Source organism: Lampetra planeri, chromosome 36 (assembly GCF_965212315.1).
Source record: "Lampetra planeri chromosome 36, kcLamPlan1.2.h2, whole genome shotgun sequence".
In the NCBI taxonomy this organism is placed as follows: Eukaryota; Metazoa; Chordata; class Hyperoartia; order Petromyzontiformes; family Petromyzontidae; genus Lampetra; species Lampetra planeri.
Window position 1 is genome coordinate 6,451,172 of NC_136142.1, and position 20,390 is coordinate 6,471,561.

Here is a 20,390-nt window from a genome sequence, read left to right on the forward strand (position 1 = left end):
AGCTGGTAGGAACGTTGGGTTGCTCGGTCAATGGCCTGCAGGGTCAACGGCGGCGTGGTGTATTCCGCAAATATGCCCGACTGTGAGGGCGGGCACAAGCCGGCGTGAGTAGGTTAAACGTTGAGTTTTATAAGGGCACCACGGGGTGACCAGCCCCTCCCCACCCAGCTCCACCCCTCCCACCCCCCACCCAGCTCCTCCCCACCCTCCCCACCCAGCCCCTCCCCACCCTCCACACCCAGCCCCTCCCCACCCTCCCCTCCCCACCCAGCCCCTCCCAACCCTCCCCACCCAGCCCCTCCCCACCCTCCCCTCCCCACCCAGTCCCTCCCTCCCCACCCAGCCCCTCCCTGCACGACGGACGGACACAATAATCCCTTGTGGGCTGGTGTAACCAGGAGGTTCCTACCAGTAACAGGCCTCAATGAAATAAATTAACAATACACACACACGCGCGCGCTACATTAAGCACTATTGCCGTTATAATTATATCAATTGGCAATTAGCCCATTGACTTTCGACCAGGACCAAACTTTTTGGTCAATTACTCTGTTAATATAATCAGTTGCAACTCGAGCGGATATACAAAGACAAACGATCTCCCGAAGAGTCAACTTTAGCCGTTGGGACAAGTGCTGTTAGCGAGCACCTGCGAATGAACACCCACACATCCACACACATCCACACCAACAAACACACCACGCTCCCACGTGTAGCCAAAATAGACTGTTGGGGAAAGCGCTGTTAGCGAGCACCTATTCAGGCTGGCACGGTGCACGAGACGGTGGTGTAGACAGCACCATACCCACCCGCCTTTGTTTACACGAAGCACCAGGTACTAATTTGAGGCTGAGTCGCCCTAGACGAGGCCCAGGATTGGTTCAGGTATCAACCGCCACGTTAGCCATGGCCGCGGATCGAACTCAGGTCACCGGGTTTGTAGTGCAGATTGGAAACCACTGCACCACCACTTCAACACATCAATAAACCTTCACAAAGATCCCCATCATAACCTAAATAGACTGTTGGGGCATGTGCTGTTAAGGAGCACCTATGAAGGCCTGCACAGCACAAAAGGGGGCGGGTGGCCATCACCAATCCCGGTCACATTTGTCTCCCCAATGCTATTGTTTACACTCCACACCATGTAGTCGTTAAGGCTGAGTCGACCTAAGGGAGGCTCAAGACTGGTTCAGATATTCATCACTGATGGCTGTAAGCGGGAATCAAAAGTGGGTCGCCGGGTTCGTAGCGCAGTGCACAGACCACTGCACCGCCGCTCCCCTACCTAAACACAAAGCTCCCCTGAATAGCTTTCAACAGACTATTGGGGCAAGTGCTGTTAGCGAGCACCCTAACCCCGACACACAAAGACTCCCCGTATAGGCTTAAAAGACTGTTGGGCAAAGTGCTGCTTTGAAAAGCCCTAACAAAGACACCAACACACACATGCACCTACAATCTTGATATGGCTATTGTAATAATAATCATGGCTTATATATAAATGAAAAATATTTGCAGGACACAGAAATTCGTAGACTTTTTCTTTTTAAATCGAGTTGCAGCTTCTCGGGAAGGCTCACAGCAGAGACCGTGCGGCTGCGATGATCCGGGGCGGCTCGGAAGCCGCGGTGACCGTTCGCACTTCCCCGATCGTCGCGAAGTCCCGAGGTCAAGCCCCTCGCTCTGACAGCTGCTTCTGCGCGGTGGTGGCCGGCGAGGCATCGTCGGGCGATGGCAGCGGAGGGAGCTTCTGCGAGTCGACCTCCTCCTCCTGCTCCTCCTCTTCTTCCTCCGCCTCCTCCTCCGCCTTCTGCACCGGGAGGCTCAACGCCGTCTTCCAAGTGGCGGAGGCCTCGTGCGGGAACGACGTCGTCAGGACGGAGATGGTGGCGGCGAGGGCAGCCACGGACCGGACGCCGCCGCGCGCGCTCAACGACGACAGCGAGGCCGCCGGCGCCCTGGACCTCAGCGTGAGCGCCCAGCGATGGTGCCGGGGGTCGGGCGGTGTGGGTCGCGGCGCAGCGGCGCTCTTGAGCGGCCGACGTGCCGACTTCGAGCACCCCACGCGTCTCGTAATGGCTCCCAAGGTGGCGCCCCCTCTCTCCTCCGCTTCGTCTTCCTCGTCCTCCTCCCTGTCTTCGTCATCGTCATCCTCCACTCCCTGAGGTCTCAGACTCAGCTTCTGCAGCGGAGGTGCCGCCACCTTTGCGATGGAGATGTTGTAGCGAATTCTCGGCTTCGGTGTGCGCGGTTCGGGAAGCGCAAAGTTTCGTGCCGCTGATTTTGTCGCACGACGCTGCTGCTGCTGCTGTTGATGCTGCTGCTGATGATGATTTTGCTGATGCTGCTGTTTTTGTCGAGGCACCAGCAGGCCGAGGTTTAGGTAGGGCCTTGACGACGGCCAGCTCGGGCGCGAGTGCGGGTCGCTGGGGTCCCCGTTGTAGAGCAGCGTGAAGTCTCGGCGAGTCTGCAGCGGCATGACCCGCTGGCCTCGGCGCACCTTCTCAAACGTCTCCAGCGCCAGGTCTAGGGGCACGCGACAAGAGCGAGTCCGCACACGTCGACAATGTCCACATTTTAAACATCACCCATAAATTGCTAATTTTGGGAACTACTTCAGATTGTATCTGTGAAACACAGCAGCGTCTTCATTCGTGGTGATAGCCTGCGCTACAAGAATGGTGGAATGAAATACTAGACAAACTAAATAATTAACCATTATTAATTAAAAGTCCACAATAACCGTATCGTCCGTTTTGCAATCACAAAGGCATGGGAATCTGACATCGTGATAATCGCCATATCGTGAACACGTACACAATATCGTATCATGAAAAAAATCACATCATGGCAATTCGGGGTGGAATGATTCATCAGCGTTTGTAACGATGCATGAACCCAATCCGGCTCGCGATTCAAATCAAGCACCGATCGCGGCGATCGTCACGGCCACCAGCGGCAACAAGAATCACGCCCGGGGGGCATCACGCGCGACAGACGATGAAAACGCCATCGGATTCTCGTCGCGCGCGGTCAGCTGATGCTCGCCTAAGTCGGCTGGCACACCGACGCCAAACGGCAACGCATCGACGCGCCGTTTCCGCCTCTGCAGGTGCACGTACCCAGGGTCTCGTTGACCACCTGCGGGATGACCTCCTTGAGCACCATGCAGTTGGTCTGCAGCGCGGGGTTGCAGTTCATCTCCAGCAGCCACACCTGCCGGTCGGGAGGGGGGGGGTATGATGGGAAAAAAATTGGGGGTGGAGGGGTAGCGGGGGGCAGCAGTGTCGAGGTGGAAGGAATGAAAGTCGAGCAGAGGTCTGGGTTAGAGCACCGTGTTGCAATGGACAGCAGGACATATGTTTAACTTCTTTCGCACCTTATGCAGCCAACCGTGGAAATCGGAGGTGCAGTTGGTGTGCTGCCAAGGCTAACCAGAGAGCCTGGGACCGGTTCAAACTCCACCTGTTCTCGTCAGTAGTAATGTTTTGCCGTTCGACCGTATGGTACAGGGCAGGCAGCCCCGTGTCCGTTCGCTGATGGCTCTACCCTGTGGCAGTGATGCTTTTATGTGGCATTGTGTACGGAGGAGCGGGGGCTTAGGCAGAATGCACCGCTAGAAGGGATGATTGCCGGTGGTTTAGACTAACGGTGTAGCGGCAGCCAAAGGAGAGAACACACCTACGGAGATGGAGCGATGAAATCAGCTCGTTGTGCAGACAAGTGGCGGATCCCCGGAGCGGGCAATTGCCCCCATCGCTCCATAGTTTATAGATCCGCCTTTGTGTGCAGGAGCACATGCGATCCACCAACCCCAACGCCACCCTGCGCGGCCACGGTACCTTGAAGTCCTCGTCGATGAGGAAGTCGCAGCCGATGAGGTCGAAGAGGCCGAGTTTGCCCTCCAGCTTGGACTTGGTGGCCAGGAAGCAGTGGGTCATCACCTGCTGCATGCGCTTCTGTTGTGGCACGGGGTTGGGCGGGGGGGGGTGGGTTGGAGTGAGATTAACCATACCATAGTGTCAAGGCTAGTGTTAGGCCTAGAGTCTGGCCTAGTGTCAGAGCTAGTGTCAGGGCTAGTGTCAGGCCTAGTGTCAGGCCTAGTGTCAGGGCTAGTGTTAGGCCTAGTGTCAAGCTTAGTGTTAAGCTTAGTGTCAGGGCTAGTGTTAAGCTTAGTGTTAGGCCTAGTGTCAGGGTGAGTGGTGGGGCGATTGTCACCGGGCCCTCACAGTGAAGGTGGTGAGGACCCAGTCCTTGGGCAGCCCCTTGTGTGGGGCGCAGTGCTCGTTGACATGGTCGTTGAAGCGGCTCATGGTCCACACAGTCTCCTCCTTCACCTCCTGGTACACGGGGCTCTTCTTCTGCATGTACTGCCAGGGGAACGGGTCAGGGGTCAGGGGTCACGCTTTACAAATGAGAGGCCAAGCCAACCGAGCAAGAGTGGAGGTCTACTCGCCGAGTCTAATCCCAAAAAAAATTATATATTGCTGGCCACCCACCCTGTGATAGGTGGCCACCCACCCCCGGCATAGATGCGCCGTGCTGCCCTTCATTGGCGCTTGCTAACAGCACTCCCCCCAACAGCCTTGTGAAGGTCATGCGGGGAAAATCGTTGTCTCTCTGTGTGTGCGTGCATACGCGCGTCGTGTGTGCATGAGCTCACCTGGTTGGTGAGGTGTGCCGTGAGGTCGTTGGACTCGGGGCTGTAGCTCTGGCAGCTGAGCCGCGCGTACCCGTGGCGGAACAGGACGATGGGCGGTGCCGCGCTGGCAATGAGCATGTAGGAGCGCACGTCGAACTTGCGCCCGTCCAGCAGCAGCGGGTTCGTCACGTACCTGCGGGCGGCAAACCGACCCCCAACCCCCAACCACCACGCACGTTCGACAAAATAATATAATGCATCGTTAATAATTAATTTGCTTTAATACTGTTTTTTGTGTTTTGTTTGTTGTCCTTCCCCCGCACCTACGATTAGCACGGTTGGCTACGTACGATGGGAAATAAATTTAACGTGCATACGCAATCGTTTAGTACGTGTGGTTTTCGAGCCATTGTCATAGCGCGAGTCTGTCGATTGTGGATGGGCCTCATCGCCCATCTTCGGACCCTGGTGGAAGATGGTCATCATCCGCGACTGCGAGGGATTGCCAAAGGAGAAGATCATGGAGCAAGGCGCTGCTGTGTTTCATAGACACAGTCTGCAGTAGTTCGACAGTCGAGGGCGATGCTCCTCTGTGTATGTGTGTGTGGTGTGAGATCCCAATTGAGTGGCTTGCGGTGTAATCACTCGAATTTGGCAACTTTTAACCGTTTCAAATGATTTACACCATTGGTACCTCATTTGCCAGTAAAAAATATGATAATAGTTTTTTTACCCTTTTATCTGGCAACAAAACTGACACTTTTTTTACGAGGAGTCACGTTTGCATAGACCACAATACCTGCAGTCATAATGCAAACAAAAACATAACTCTGATAATGAGGACAGTGCATACATTATCAGAGTTATGTTTTTTGTTTGCATTATGACTGCAGGTATTGTGGTCTATGCAAACATGATTCCTCGTAAAAAAGGTGTCAGTTTTGTTGCCAGATAAAAGGGTAAAAAAACAATTATCAATTATCATTTCAAATGATGTCGTGGGACTGTTAACGACCACCGCGAAGCAGGCGCGGTATTTTATGTCTTAAAGAAAACCCAATGGTATTAAGCAGGGGGGCCTGCCGGATTCAAACCGCGAACAACACTGAGGTGGCCGGGTTAGGGTTAGATGTCAGAGACATTGAGTTGACTCTGCTGAGGCTGTCACTTGAAGTGTGAATGAAGAATGACTTCCAAAGTAGTTCTGAGACATCATCTTCCGGTTGTCGGTGCGCTGACAACTCTCAAGTCGACCGAGCTGCGCGTTTGATCGACTCCTCTCATGTCTTTGTGGTGCGTGAGCTCGCAATGGGTGTGAGTGGTGAGTGTGTGGCGAGCGACCGAGCGCTCACCTCTGCACGATGCGGGCCTGCGGCACGTGGGCGCGCGGCGTGCGGGGCCCCACGTCGGCGTCAAGGAGCAGCCGCTCGCGGAGCGCCGCCACGTCGCCTGCCGAGCGCAGCAGGAAGATCCCGCGGCCCTGGTTGAGGCCCGTCGGCTTGCAGATCCACTTCTCCCCCTCTGCTCGCCCCGCATACCGGTGGAGGGGTAGATGAGAGCGGGCGGTTGTACGAGCCGCGCGAGCCCCCGCCGGGAGATGCGGCTCCCCGTGGGTCGACCTCTACCTGCTGGCGATGCCGCACCTGGCTTTCGTTCCCACGGGGGCGAGGAGCGGACGACGTCGACCGCACGTCGACCGCCTCCGGCATGGCACGGCACCATCCGTTTCGGCCGGCCGCTTCGTCGGACCGGTTGCGACGCGCCGGCCTGACCACGTCGGGACCGAATTTCCCCGACTTTACCGGGCCCCGCTGCCCTGGGTTCCAACTGAGCTCTGTGCTGCACGATTCAAATCACTCCCCTAAATTCACAAAGCATTCTTTCAGCAAATGCCTCTCCTGCTAAGCGTTTGAGGTCCTCATGCGCCGTGACCTGCGCTCCTCTGTCAGACACGATTTGGACATCTGGACATTTGTGAAAAAGAGCTTTATAGATCATCAGATTCCTGACGAGCAGGTCGGGCTTTGAAACGCGACGCAGCACAGCGCTCACCCTGGTAGGAGTCGAAAAACTCGTCCCTCTCCCCACGCACGTCGAGGCGCAGCGTGTGCGGGAAGAAGTCCTCCATCTTCAACATCCTGCCAATCGCCAGACCAGTCGCCAGACCAATCAGCAACCAACCAATCAACTAATTGAGCAACCAATTAATCAATCACAAAACAATCGACCAAGTCATCAATATACTAATACACCAAGCAAACAGTCAATCAACCAATCACTAATCAATCAATTAATAATCCAACCAATCACATGAATCTCGCATTGCCTCATATGGACTTCACATGAACTTCACACGGACACACAAAATTTCTCCTGTGGCCTCACACGGACCCCACAAAGACCCACGCGAGTGGGCTCACCTGGGCTGGGAGGTGACTCGCAGCTTGCTGATGATGCGCTCGTAGTCGCGCAGGCTGCACAGGAGGCCGATCTTGCTGGTGAGCACCTTGTTGTTCTGGATTTGGTAGAGCAGCTGCTGCCCTGTGGGCGCAACGATACAGCGCGATGATACAGCGCGACGCCACGCGGCTTCACGTCACGCACACACCTTGCAGAAGGCAGTGCAGCACAGTCCGTCCTTCTACTGTATGGAGAGACCTCATTTAACGTGCGGTGTTCGCACGTTAACTCGTTTTCGCGACAACGCGGTTCTTCCATGAGGGAACACGTTTTCACACAACGTGGAACGCGCGCCGTTATAACGCGAAACGCACACCCCGTTATAACGCGGTTTCTGAGCGGTCGACGACGAACTACTTTCTTGAGCTGCGTGGCTGAGCGGTTCAATATAGTAGGCGGAACGATACAGTACTGCGGCGGTGTAACCTCAGTTATTTGTTTTGCCGTCTGTGGTGTGCGTGCGTCGTGTTTCGCCGCACGTTATCGTTACATTATGGGGAAATCGTTTTTCGCTTCACGATTTTAAGGATTTTTTTCCCCTTAACGCGGCACTTTTCAGGAACGCACCTATCACGTTAAACGAGGACTTATCGTATACTGGTCCGGAGTTGTGCGGAGTGTTGTGGCATGGTATGGGGTGGTGTGACGCGGTGCGGAGTATTGTGACGCAGAGTGGTGTTTCGCGGTACGGCGTGGTGTGACGTGGTACGGAGTGCTGTGACGCGGTGAAGAGTATTGTGACGCAGAGTAGTGTGACGCGGTACGGCATGGTGTGACATGGCGTGGAGTGAGCGTGGCATCGCACCCTCGCGGAAGGCCGTGTATGCGGAGCGGGACTTGAGCTCGCACCACTTGAGGCGGTAGTCCTCCCTCGTGCGGTCCGACGTTCTCTCCCAGCCTCGCCTCAAGCAGTACTCGCTCACCCTGCCCCATGCACACAAAGACAAAGGCTCTTCCGTGCGGCCTTTACCAGCCTATTGCGGCAAGTGCTGTTAGCGAGCGGCACCCACGAAGGCTGGTGGCGCATGAGGGGACGGGTGGCCAGCACCACGCTAACCTTAAATAGCCAGTCGTTCATAAAAGTTGAAGGCAGTATAGTACTATAGTAATAGAGCAAGTGCAGAATCACTGAACCGGAATTTATAACTTGAAAACATTTAGCGCGGGGCCCTTGAACGTGCGAGGCCCGTAGCATTTGTAGCAAGTTTTGCTACTACGATAATCCAGCACTGAATGCAACGCGCTAACCACTGAAGCTGAGTCTACCTAGGGGAGGTTCTCACTGGGTGCTCATCACGTCAGGCTTAGCTCTCCTAGGCGAGTGGCTTGCTCGGTTCGTGCTATAGACTTGCGTTCGAATTAGAGGACAGTGTGAGGTTAGGACTCGGGTTAAGGTGAGGATTGGGTTGCCAACTGTTCAGGTTTGACCTGCTACAGTCCAGGAATCGGCAATTGCGTTCGGGTGGCAGCAGGGATAGACTTGTACCGAGAGCTGACACCGGTGCCGCTGTGTTGAACTTTGTTACATTTTACTGCACAGTGATCGCAGACCTAGTGCTGACTGAGAGATGTATGTATGTTGAGCTTCTTTCGCACTGTACGTAGCCGACCGTGTTAATCGGAGGTGCGACATATGCCCGGATTGGTGTTAACAGTGGAAAAGTTGGCAACTCTAGGTCGGGGCAGCAGGTGTTAGGGGTTCACTCATGGTCAGGGTTAAGAGTGTTAGGGCCAGATTAGAAAGAGCATCGGGGTTAGGCTTAGAGTTATCAGGTCAGGGCCAGTATCCGTGGTAACGGAAGTGCCGGGTGCTCACAAGGCCGCTCCGTTGTTCCCTCCGATGTAGAAGAAGGGTCCGGAGCTCCGCGTCTCTCCCAGCCGACCAGGGCGGCCCCCCTCGCCTCCCTGACGGCCCCTCTTTCCTCCTCCCTGACTCCCTCCCTTTCCCCCCTGACCTCCTCCTTCGCCACCCTGGCGGGTCCCCTTCCCTCCTTGAGCCCCTTCGTTGTCTCCCTGCTTCTCCCCCTCTCCTGCTTGATCAGTCCCCTGTTCTCCAGGAGTGCCCTCTCCTCCAAGAGTCCCCTCTCCCCCACGGCCTCCTCCTCCTGCAAGAAGAATTCCCTCCCCCGCTGCTCGCCGAAGCCTCTTCTCTCCTCCCCGTGGGCCCCTCCGTGCCCCAGGGTGTACCGACCCCCCCGTGGGCCCCTCCCCACACGGGCCGCCTCCCAGCGAGCCCCCGTCGTGGGCACCGACCTCCGCCACGCGACGAGCGTCGACCACGGCGCCACCTGATCCCGTGCGACGCACAGACACACACGGGCGGCCTTACAATACGGATGCACAACTGCACAGGCGTCGAAGATCTCTTTTTTTTTACCGCACGACCGAGCTGCGCCAGGGCAGGCAGCGCCGCGGCAGCCTTCCGAGGCAGCCTGGCGCAGCTCAGGAGGTGTCGGTTTGTTTTTTCCACTGCAGAAGCCGCTCACAATTGAACGAGTCGGGACGCGGCGAAGCCCCCCATGCTGGCTCTGTTGTGGTCATGCCAGCGGAAGAGCGTAAAAGCGACCGCTTCTGTAGATGTCGTTTCGCACTCCTTAACGGCCACAAACCAAGCGTCGGCATCGCACTAATCGGCTCCCTGGGGGGAACATTTTCAACCTGACAACAAAACACTGCGCGCGCACTCTTATTTCTTTTGCGCGCTCCGTCACTTCGCATGCTCACGTGCGCACGCCACCAGACAGCTTACACAGGAAGCAGCCTATGAGGCCACGGTCTGCTCGGACGATTCCAGGTGCAATCAATGCCGGCAATCATCACCGGCAATGCATCGACCACGAGCGCCGATGGTAACTCGGGTGGGTTAATGGAATGGAGAGACAGAATTCTCTCTGGGCAATCAAAGTAAACATGGATGAAAAGTGTGTATGTGTAGTGGTGATACGCGCTGGGTGTATATGTCGTGTGCCAGCGCGTATGTACGGGTGTGTGTGTGGTGACGCGCGCTGACGGGGAGGAGCAGGCGTCAGTGCGCGGGTGGGGGTAGTGCTGCTGATTGGCTGTGTGCCGGTGACGCGCCCAGAGGGAGTGATCGGGTAGCAGCGCGGTGTGATTGGTCGGGGAGTGGAAACACGCGCTGAGCGGAACCGGATCGTAGGGATAGCGCGTGGGGATTGGGTAACTGAGGAGCGGTGCCGACGTTGAGGTCCGCATCCGCTCCGTCTCCCGGGAAGAAGGGGTATATAAGGTGATGCACAGAGGAGCAGGGGGGAAGTGGAACCATCTAAGAATGAAGACGAAGGTGCAGAGATAGAGCCCGGAGAGGAGAGTAATGGAGAGTAGAGGAGAGTAAGGTATAAGTGTGTAGCCAGCGAGAGAGAACGGTCTACACGAGCTGAGTAATGTATAGTGTGTAGCCAGCGAGAGAGAACGGTCTACACGAGCTGAGTAATGTATAGTGTGTAGCCAGCGAGAGAGAACGGTCTACACGAGCTGAGTAATGTATAGTGTGTAGCCAGCGAAAGAGAACGGTCTACACGAGCCGAGTATGCATACGGTGTAGCCAGCGAGAGAGGAAGGTCTACACGAGCCGAGTATGCATACGGTGTAGCCAGAGAGAGAGATGCAAAGTCTACACGAGGCGAGTGGAGAGTGTAGCAGAGGCGCAGAGTCTACACGAGGCGAGAGAGGAGTGTAGCCGAGGCGCGGAGTCTACACGAGGCACAGAGAGCCGGCAGCACAGAATCCAGAGTCAAGAGAAGCGCATTGTGAAGAAGAGAGGCCACGCGTTGTATTGTTACAAGTCAAGATTTAATAAAAGAAGTGTGTTCCCGTCAAGGAGTTTCCTGCCGTCATTTTCCAATACTTCATCTGGCGTCAGAAGTGAAACGGGCTTCCAAGTATGGAGACGAGGAAGACCCGTAGGACCCACGGGATTGACCGCGAGGAAGACCTGGACGACTCGGGGCCGCTGGTGGCGGGGGGTGAGGAAGAGGACTTGCCCACGCTGCAGGGTCCGTCGACGGCGCCGGCCGAGCGGCCGGGGACAGACGCCGGGCTTCGTGAGGCGCACTCCCGACTGGCGGAGCTGCTGCTCGCCGCCGCGTCCATCTTGGCGGAGATCAGCTCGTCGGGAGGAGCGGGGACGGTGGGGGACATTTTACAAGGTCGCCCCGCAGATTCCCGCCAAAACGAATGGGGGATTCCCGCCATTGCGCCTGGGCCTACTTTTGGCGGGAACGGCGAGCGCCACGTGGTGGTGGGTTCCCAAGCGCGCGCATCGACGTCATCAGCGCGCGAGGGGGTCCGCCATCTTACGTCTGCTGCTGGAGCCGCCATCTGAGACACCGACGGACAGGCGGAGAGGAACCACGAGGCGGATGACTTCATTTTTCAGCAGCGCCTGCCCACGTTGTCAGCCTTCAAGGCGGAAGGCGGAGACTGGGGCCAATTTCAGCGAAGGTTTTTGGCGCATCAAGAGATGTCAGCGTGGTCCGATGCTACGGCGCTGCGGGCATTGCCCGCCATGCTGGACGACGATGCGCTCGCGGCCTTCAGGGCTGCACGGAAGTCGGACCGCTCCACGCTGAAGGATGCGCTGGGTTTGTTGGCCAGGGTCTACGGGCCTCCCTCTACGTGCCGCCATCAGTTCTACGCAAGACGGAAAGCGGCCACGGAGACCGCGCTGGCCTATCGCACGGCGTTGCTGGCTCTTGCTGATGCTGCGTTCCCTCGGATGGACGAGGAGGGCCAAGACGCGATGGTTTTGGAGCAGCTGCTCAAGTTGGCGCAGGACCTGGGGGTCCCTATCAACACAGCTGACGAGATTGATATTTCTTCTTTGAGAGTCGCCACGAGTATTCAAGCGCACGAGGCCCTGCAACGGAAGCAAGGCGTTGGTTGCAACGCTGCTGTCGTCGCAGCCCCGGGTTTGGTGGTCGCCGAACCCCAAGTCGTCAGCCCACGATAGGAGGCGTTCGCCACGGGACGACCAGGGGACTGGAGGCCGGGGGCCCGGTCGCCTCTGCGATCGGGCCGAAAGTCGGAGCAACCAAGATCTACTCCGACCCTCGTCACGTGCTATAACTGCGGCCTCCGGGGCCACGTGGCGTCCGGGTGCCGCGCTCCGCGGCAGCGCGCCATGGGAGCTCGGCTGGACGACGACCGAGAGCCCAAGTCATCTCTACAATCCCCGGCAAGTCGCGGCACCTCACACGCTCGGCCTGTTTATTCGGCACACATGGGACGCCGCGTTGCGGCGGAGGAGGGCCGGTTAAGGTTCGGGGATTCGGTTCGGCGAGGGGGGTTCGGCCGGGACCAGGGAGACATTGAATGGGCGGAATTGGGGCATAGAATTGTGGCTGCTTCGGCGGGTTCGTCCGTTGTTACGGGATCTATTGATGGGGTTGAGATTAGGGTGTTAGTGGACACGGGGGCATCGGCAACTATTATATCGGACCTCATTTATAATATTCTTCCGGTCCAATGTCGTCCGCTGCTTCCAGTGGATGTGCCATTTTACGCCGCTAATGGGGGATCGTTGGGCATTATCGGTCAGGTTAGGGCGTCCATTTGCATTGGAGATATCAAATTGTCGGGACCCGTTTTCGTTTCGTCTTCTTTGGCAGTTCCGTGTCTTTTGGGCACTGACTTTTTGGCTAAAATGCCCATTAAAATTCTTATCGATCAACGATGCATTGAACTGCCATCGGGTCGCCGGATTTCATTTTTGACGGGCCCTACTGACATTCGGACGGCGTGCGCTACGATACAAGCGGTGGCGACGCAGACAGTGCAAGTGCCCCCGGGTTCACAGATGTTGATTCCCCTCCGGTTGCGGAAACCATGGGTGAGGGAGGCTTCGGGACAGAGTATGCTTTTGGGTCCTTCTAACAAGGCTGTCGGGGGTCTTGATTTATCGGTGGCTCACACTTTGGTGCGGGCTGACAGGGATCCGTTTGTGATGGTTTTGAACGCGGGGTCGCGACCAGCTGTCATTCCGCAGGGCACCGTGCTGGCTCACGCGGCGCAGGTCCCTGGGGATGATGGGTTGGTTGCGCAGGTGGGCTCGAGCCCCGCGCGGAACGTTGAGCCAAGGGAAGACCTTGAGTGGGTCCATTCGTTATGTGCCGCCTCGGACGATTTGTCGGCGGCGCAGTTGGGTGCGCTGCGCGAGTTGCTCATTGAATTCTCTGATGTATTCAGTAAACATAAGTATGACATTGGGTGCACGGATTTGTTGCACCATCACATTGAAACGGGCGATGCGGCACCGGTCAGGCTAAATCCCTTCCGACTGAGTCCCGTGGAGAAGGAACATGTTCAGTCGGCTGTTAACGATATGCTAGAAGCCGATATTATTTCGCCCTCCTCTAGCCCGTGGGGAGCGCCTATTGTGCTGGTTAAGAAGCAGGACGGGTCCCTGCGATTCTGCGTTGATTTCCGTCGCCTGAATAAGATCTCTGTGGCTGACGCGTATCCGCTCCCCAGGATGGATGAGTCCCTCGATGCATTGTCTGGTGCGCGATATTTTTCGACTCTTGATTTGTTATCGGGGTTTTGGCAGTTGCCGCTCGACGAAGAGTCGAAACCTAAGACAGCATTTCGGACTCCAGGGGGGCTGTTCCAGTTTAACCGGTTACCCATGGGACTTCACTCCTCTCCAGCGACGTTTCAGCGACTTATGGAGCTGGTTTTGTCGGGCTTGCAGTGGGATACATGCTTGATTTATATGGACGATGTCATTGTTTTCAGTAAAACGTTTGAGGAACACCTCCGGCGATTGAGAGGGGTGTTCTTGCGAATGCGATCGGCTAAGTTGAAATTTAAACCGGCCAAATGTCACCTCCTTCGTAGGTCCGTTAGATACTTGGGTCACATTGTCGATTCTTCGGGGATCTCCACCGATCCCGCGAAGACGGATTGTGTCGGTTCGTGGCCGACACCTACGTCCGTTTCCGACGTGCGTAGTTTCATCGGGTTTGCTTCTTATTATCGGCGGTTCGTTGAGCACTTCGCCACTATTGCAAAACCCTTGCACGCTCTAACGGCGAAGGGAGTGAAGTTCAAATGGGGACCGGAGGAGGAGGCCGCGTTTCGCTCCCTCCGGGACGCCTTGGTGGGTGCCCCACCCTTGTGTTATCCCGATTTTGCCAGTCCCTTTTTGCTGGACACGGATGCTAGCAACACGGGCATTGGGGGGGTGCTATCCCAAGTCGTTGGGGGTGTCGAAAGAGTTGTCGCCTACGGTAGTAGGGTGTTGTCTCCGGCGGAGCAGCGCTACTGTGTCACCCGTCGCGAGCTGCTTGCCATTGTTTTTTTTGTGCAGCAGTTTAGGCCATATCTTTATGGTCGTCACTTTACAGTCAGAACGGACCACGCGGCGCTACAGTATTCATTGAGGGTCGCCCAGCCCTCGGGCCAGTTGTCGCGTTGGTTGGAAGTCCTCCAGGACTATCAGTTTACGACTACGTACCGTAAGGGGTTGCGACACACGAATGCCGATTGCTTGTCGCGGTTGTTGCCTTGTGATGAATGCGCGTGTTTGTCGGGATCGGCGCGCTGTAAACCGACGCTTGCGGGGGAGATGGGGGCACTGGCTGCGACAGCGGGCGCACCGATCGGGGATGATTCCACTGCCTCTCAGGGTCGGGACTCGCTGCTCTCGCTGTCGCTCAGCGAATGGGGCCGCCTCCAGATGGCGGACAGGTCGCTGCTAGCATTGCGCCGCAAGGTTGGGGGTCCCGAGGGGGACCAGGAGCGTACCGGCTCCTATGTACTTGAGCGGGGCGTGTTATTGAAATGGGACAGTTTGTCCCGGCGGAACGCACTCGTGGTGCCTTCCGCTGTGAGGGGGAGGGTTGTCTTGGCGGCACACGAACGCCTCTTGCACTTGGGAGTTAACAAGACGCTTGCCCTGCTTCAGCGTGACTATTACTGGCCGGGAATGGGAAGTGATGTGGTGCATATTCTGAAGGGGTGCGTTGAGTGCGCCAGGCGTAAACCACCGGCCGTGGCAGCTAATCCACCGCTGCAATCTATTCAGGTCTCGCGTACCAACGAGCTCGTTGCACTCGATATTTTGGGGCCCTTCCCAGTCACGCCGAGAGGGAATAAATATTTGTTAGTGGGGGTCGAATACTTTACCCGATGGCCTATGGCGTGGCCTCTCGCTAACCAGTCGGCAGCGGCTGTGACGGATGCCTTCGTCCAGGGCTATGTCCTGGACAAGGGGGCTCCCGAACGCCTGCTGACCGACCAAGGTAAAAAATTTTCGAGTAAATTGTTGCAAGAGGTGTGCGATCTGTTGGGTACCAAGAAGGTGCGTACCTCCCCGTACCACCCGCAGACTGACGGGATGGTGGAGAGACTCCACAAAACCTTGACTTCCATGCTGTGCCAGCAGGTGTGCGAGGCACATGTAGATTGGGACCTGCAGGTCCCGGGAGTCCTTGCCGCGTATAGAATGGCCCCCCATGCAGCTACGGGGTTTTCCCCATTCTATTTGATGTACGGTCGGGAAGCTGACCCGCCAATAGAAACGCAACTTGGCCTGTCCGCTCCACGAACTAATTCTAATTTGGCAGAACATATTAAGTTTAATATTCACAAGCTGACAGAGGCGAGGGAGGCCGCGCGGCTTAATTCGCGGGCTCGCCAAATTGCTAATGAACGGTTGCGGGCACGGAAGGTGTCCATGCACGAATGGAAACCAGGTGACAGGGCCTGGCTGCATTGCCCTCAGGCACCCTTGGCTACGTCGCCTAAATTGTTGAGACCGTGGAGGGGACCCGTGGAGGTCGTGCGCGTTGCACGGCCCCAGTGCGTTCAGATAAAGTGGGGAAAGCGCCGGTGGTACGTTCACCCCTCCTGACTGAAATCGTTCTCGCCTCCATATGGCCTCCCCTTGTGTCGTGATGGCCGGGCGTGTGACGTGACCGGCGACCCAGAGGGGGAAATGTCTCTGCCTGATCCACACGTATTTTCGCCTGATCTGCTCCCAGGTGTCTCGGAACTGACAGCTGCCGATCACCGGCGGCCGGATCTCCGCGGCGGGGCCGGCCCTTTCAGGCCCGTTCCGCGCCGTCTGGAGCAGCCGGAACCGCCGGACGGTCGTCAGTGTCCCGCCCCATACGATGGACCAGCCAGACGGACTCGCGCCAGGTCGTGCTACTTTGCATGACCTGCCTCGTGAGGAGTCGGGGCAGTTGGAGCGCCTCGTCACTGCGTGTAGTCGCAGGGACGTGGGGCGCGTTCGTTTCGAATTTGCTCGTATCGTGTTATTGTTGACTTTTCGGGTTCATTGTCAATCTGTACATAGTTATTCTTGTTGTTGTTGTTGTTGTGTTATGTTACGGGGCACACTCGGGGGGTTACGGGGTTTTTTTTGTTGGTTGTCGTTTTATCGTCGCGGTTGGTTGTTGTTAGCAGCCGGGCCGGCTGCGAGCTATGTGGGAGGGGGTGATGTAGTGGTGATACGCGCTGGGTGTATATGTCGTGTGCCAGCGCGTATGTACGGGTGTGTGTGTGGTGACGCGCGCTGACGGGGAGGAGCAGGCGTCAGTGCGCGGGTGGGGGTAGTGCTGCTGATTGGCTGTGTGCCGGTGACGCGCCCAGAGGGAGTGATCGGGTAGCAGCGCGGTGTGATTGGTCGGGGAGTGGAAACACGCGCTGAGCGGAACCGGATCGTAGGGATAGCGCGTGGGGATTGGGTAACTGAGGAGCGGTGCCGACGTTGAGGTCCGCATCCGCTCCGTCTCCCGGGAAGAAGGGGTATATAAGGTGATGCACAGAGGAGCAGGGGGGAAGTGGAACCATCTAAGAATGAAGACGAAGGTGCAGAGATAGAGCCCGGAGAGGAGAGTAATGGAGAGTAGAGGAGAGTAAGGTATAAGTGTGTAGCCAGCGAGAGAGAACGGTCTACACGAGCTGAGTAATGTATAGTGTGTAGCCAGCGAGAGAGAACGGTCTACACGAGCTGAGTAATGTATAGTGTGTAGCCAGCGAGAGAGAACGGTCTACACGAGCTGAGTAATGTATAGTGTGTAGCCAGCGAGAGAGAACGGTCTACACGAGCCGAGTATGCATACGGTGTAGCCAGCGAGAGAGGAAGGTCTACACGAGCCGAGTATGCATACGGTGTAGCCAGAGAGAGAGATGCAAAGTCTACACGAGGCGAGTGGAGAGTGTAGCAGAGGCGCAGAGTCTACACGAGGCGAGAGAGGAGTGTAGCCGAGGCGCAGAGTCTACACGAGGCACAGAGAGCCGGCAGCACAGAATCCAGAGTCAAGAGAAGCGCATTGTGAAGAAGAGAGGCCACGCGTTGTATTGTTACAAGTCAAGATTTAATAAAAGAAGTGTGTTCCCGTCAAGGAGTTTCCTGCCGTCATTTTCCAATACTTCATATGTATGCTGACCAACGATTGGTCTACAGGTTGTATATGAACCAGGTAATTCGGGATAGGATAGGCCTAGTATTAGTTGCTAGGTGATTAGGGATGGGTAGGCCTAGTACTAGTTGCTAGGCGATTAGGGATGGGTAGGCCTAGTACTAGTTGCTAGGCGATTAGGGGTGGGGTAGGTCTAGTACAAGTGACTATTTAGGTAACAGCCATTCCTTTATGCAGGCCATTATTACCAGCCAGTTAGCCAGTCACCCACTCAATACAATACAACATATTACTTATTAGAAAATCAATCAGAATGTCTTCTGTTGCGTTTGTCCAGATCCCACTCATGAATGGATTTTGAAGCAGCCATTTTTTTCAGGTGCAGAAAGGAGTGACGTCATCAGGCAGCACAGTCCCGTGCGCTCCATCTCCGATCTGATTGGAAGTTACCTCCCCCGTTGCCCACTAGGGGGCAGCACTAGAGGGCAGCTTGAATGAGGATTCTTCAGATTTGGGTGAACAATGAAGATTGCCGGCGACGATTGCCATCAAATTGCCCTCGTGCATCATGGCCTGAGCTACTCACCTGCCACCAACTCTTATGCCCTGATCATGTCCAAACACTTACCAGACATACAATAAAGACAAAGGCCCGTGGCTCTGGAGAGCTTATGAACCTCCGATTAGCATGGTTGGCTATGTACGATGCGAAATAAGTTCAGCATAAATACAGTAGCAGACTCTTGGGGCAAGTGCTGTTAGCGAGCACCTATTAAGGCCGGCATTGGCACACGAGAGAGTAGGAGGCCAGCACCACGCCTGGCTGCCTTTGTCTCCCTAGAGGCGATGTTTACACCCCTCACCACGTATTCATTTGAGGCTGAGTCGACCCAGGAAAGGTGCAGGACCAGTTCAGATAATCATCACTGGTGTTGGCCATGAACGGGAATCGAACTCGGGTCGACGGGCTCGTAACGTGGCGCAGCGCTAACCGCTACACTACCGCTCTCCACCAGACATACAAACACATGCACACACGTGCACACGATAATCCAGGGGTTCTGAACTCCTGGGCCGCAAAATCTTTTCACGGATGGCACAGACTGCGGCATGGATACCGTGCAGGAGAAATGTTAGCGGCACGCGTGGAATGTAAGTGCCACACGAAACTAAAAAACCTTACTAACACAAAACACCATTACACTAGAAAAATATATTTTTTATTTTACCAGATAAGGCCCACTGAGATATGTCGCTCTTTTCAGAAGCGACCTGGCCATCACAAATGATAGCTCAGTGCTCTTCGTGTGGAATTTTATAGCAGCCAAGATTCTCTACAACGTGGAACAACGTGGGAAGCGAATGCTATTACAGTAAAACCTTGGATTGGGAGTAACTTGGTCTGCGAGCAATTTTTTTAAATAAATATTAATTTGATAAACGAGCGAGGTCTTGCAATACGAGTAGTACGTATACGCTTTGTCTGCCGAGCGTCACGTGATCACAACTGATATACAAGTGCTTTGATATACGAGTGCTTTGGATTACAAACACGTTTCTGGAACGAATTATGCTCGCAATCCAAGGTTTTACTGTACTAACACCACGTTAGCTAGAGGCATGGCTAGAGGCGATCCTTGTCTCTGGCATAGCTTTAGTAACCTGGAGAGGGGGTGGGTGGTGGGGGGCACGAGGGGCTTGGGGGGGACTCGTCGCTGGGAGGGATGATGACCGATGGTCAATAATATAAAATGGAGTGGGCAGCTGAGAAACGGGACGCTTCCGAGAGATAACGTCCACCGAAGAGATGGAGCGATGAAATCAGTTCGTGTCCAGGTGCTCGGTTGGATTAAAACATCGCAGGATCGTGATAGGAGGCGGTGTCTTAGGGAAGGCCTTCATCCAGCAGCTGTTTGACCATGGCTGATGGTGAGGCTTTACCCTTTCTGGCACAAATACGGGAAGTGTTAAGATGTTCAAACATCCAAATTGACACCTATTACAATGTATCAAAGTCTGCATGAACCACACATAATTGTGGTAAAAAACAATTATGCTTTGATCATGTCCGCATTGTCCGTGAAACCGATTGGCTCTGTCTCACCGGCGCTAGAGAGCAAAGGCCGCCAAACGGCGAACAGTACAAGGACAATGCCGTCGCCATAGGATTAATGACTCGGGTTAAGCGGTTACATCTATGGGACCCTTTTGCCAGTGTCAACATAGTGACTGATAAAATGCACGACTGTTGTTATGTTGCGTACGAGGAAATAAGTCTTAAACAAATAGAAAAATAAGCATTTTTTTCACAATTTAACTATTTACTCTACACATGAACGAATATCATTGTAGATCCAAACGTGAAAAGCACTGCGAATTAAAAACAGGAGCCAGCGTGGGTTTCTTTACGTTTATTGAAATTTTACAAACGTACTACGGACGTCAGCACGTAGCGCGTGTAATAGCGAGATTCCGCTAGTCGTCGAGCGGATGACATTGTTATTATGATTATTTTAGCGTTTGACTCTTTTCAACTTTTGGATCTACAATAGGTCAATTAAATGTTACTCAGACAGCTCGCACACTCGGCCTCCGGTTGTAACCTCGCCGCACACGTGCCCACAACTGCCGGTGAATTCTCACAAACAGTACGGCCTCACGAGTTGACGCTGGACGGATGACGATTGATGGTGATGATTACGATGGTCATGATGATGATGGTGATGGTTATGATAGTGATGATTACGATGGTGATGGTTATGATAGTGATGATTACGATGGTCATGATGGTTATGATGCTTATGATAATTACGATAATTACGATGTTGACGGTGAAGATGGCGCTGTGTGGTGGATGCTGGCCCGGCTAAGAACTCTCAGTATAACCAACCGGTAGC

The 20,390-nt window shown here is 55.2% G+C and overlaps 1 protein-coding gene across 1 annotated transcript in view; it reads right to left on the reverse strand.

The window, feature by feature from the left end:
* Positions 1-356: 356 nt before the first annotated feature.
* TTLL10 (tubulin tyrosine ligase like 10) overlaps positions 357-20,390 on the reverse strand; it is a 29,368-nt gene continuing 9,334 nt past the window's right edge. Inside the window, exons 6-16 of the mRNA XM_078611268.1 lie at positions 19,598-19,602; positions 8,922-9,393; positions 7,911-8,029; positions 7,066-7,186; positions 6,698-6,783; positions 5,998-6,166; positions 4,667-4,838; positions 4,233-4,373; positions 3,846-3,962; positions 3,126-3,219; positions 357-2,529 (exon numbers count right to left, since the gene is read on the reverse strand). Of these exons, the coding sequence (XP_078467394.1) occupies positions 1,673-2,529; positions 3,126-3,219; positions 3,846-3,962; positions 4,233-4,373; positions 4,667-4,838; positions 5,998-6,166; positions 6,698-6,783; positions 7,066-7,186; positions 7,911-8,029; positions 8,922-9,393; positions 19,598-19,602 (2,353 nt within the window). The 3' untranslated portion in view covers positions 357-1,672. The remainder of the gene's footprint in view (positions 2,530-3,125; positions 3,220-3,845; positions 3,963-4,232; positions 4,374-4,666; positions 4,839-5,997; positions 6,167-6,697; positions 6,784-7,065; positions 7,187-7,910; positions 8,030-8,921; positions 9,394-19,597; positions 19,603-20,390) is intronic.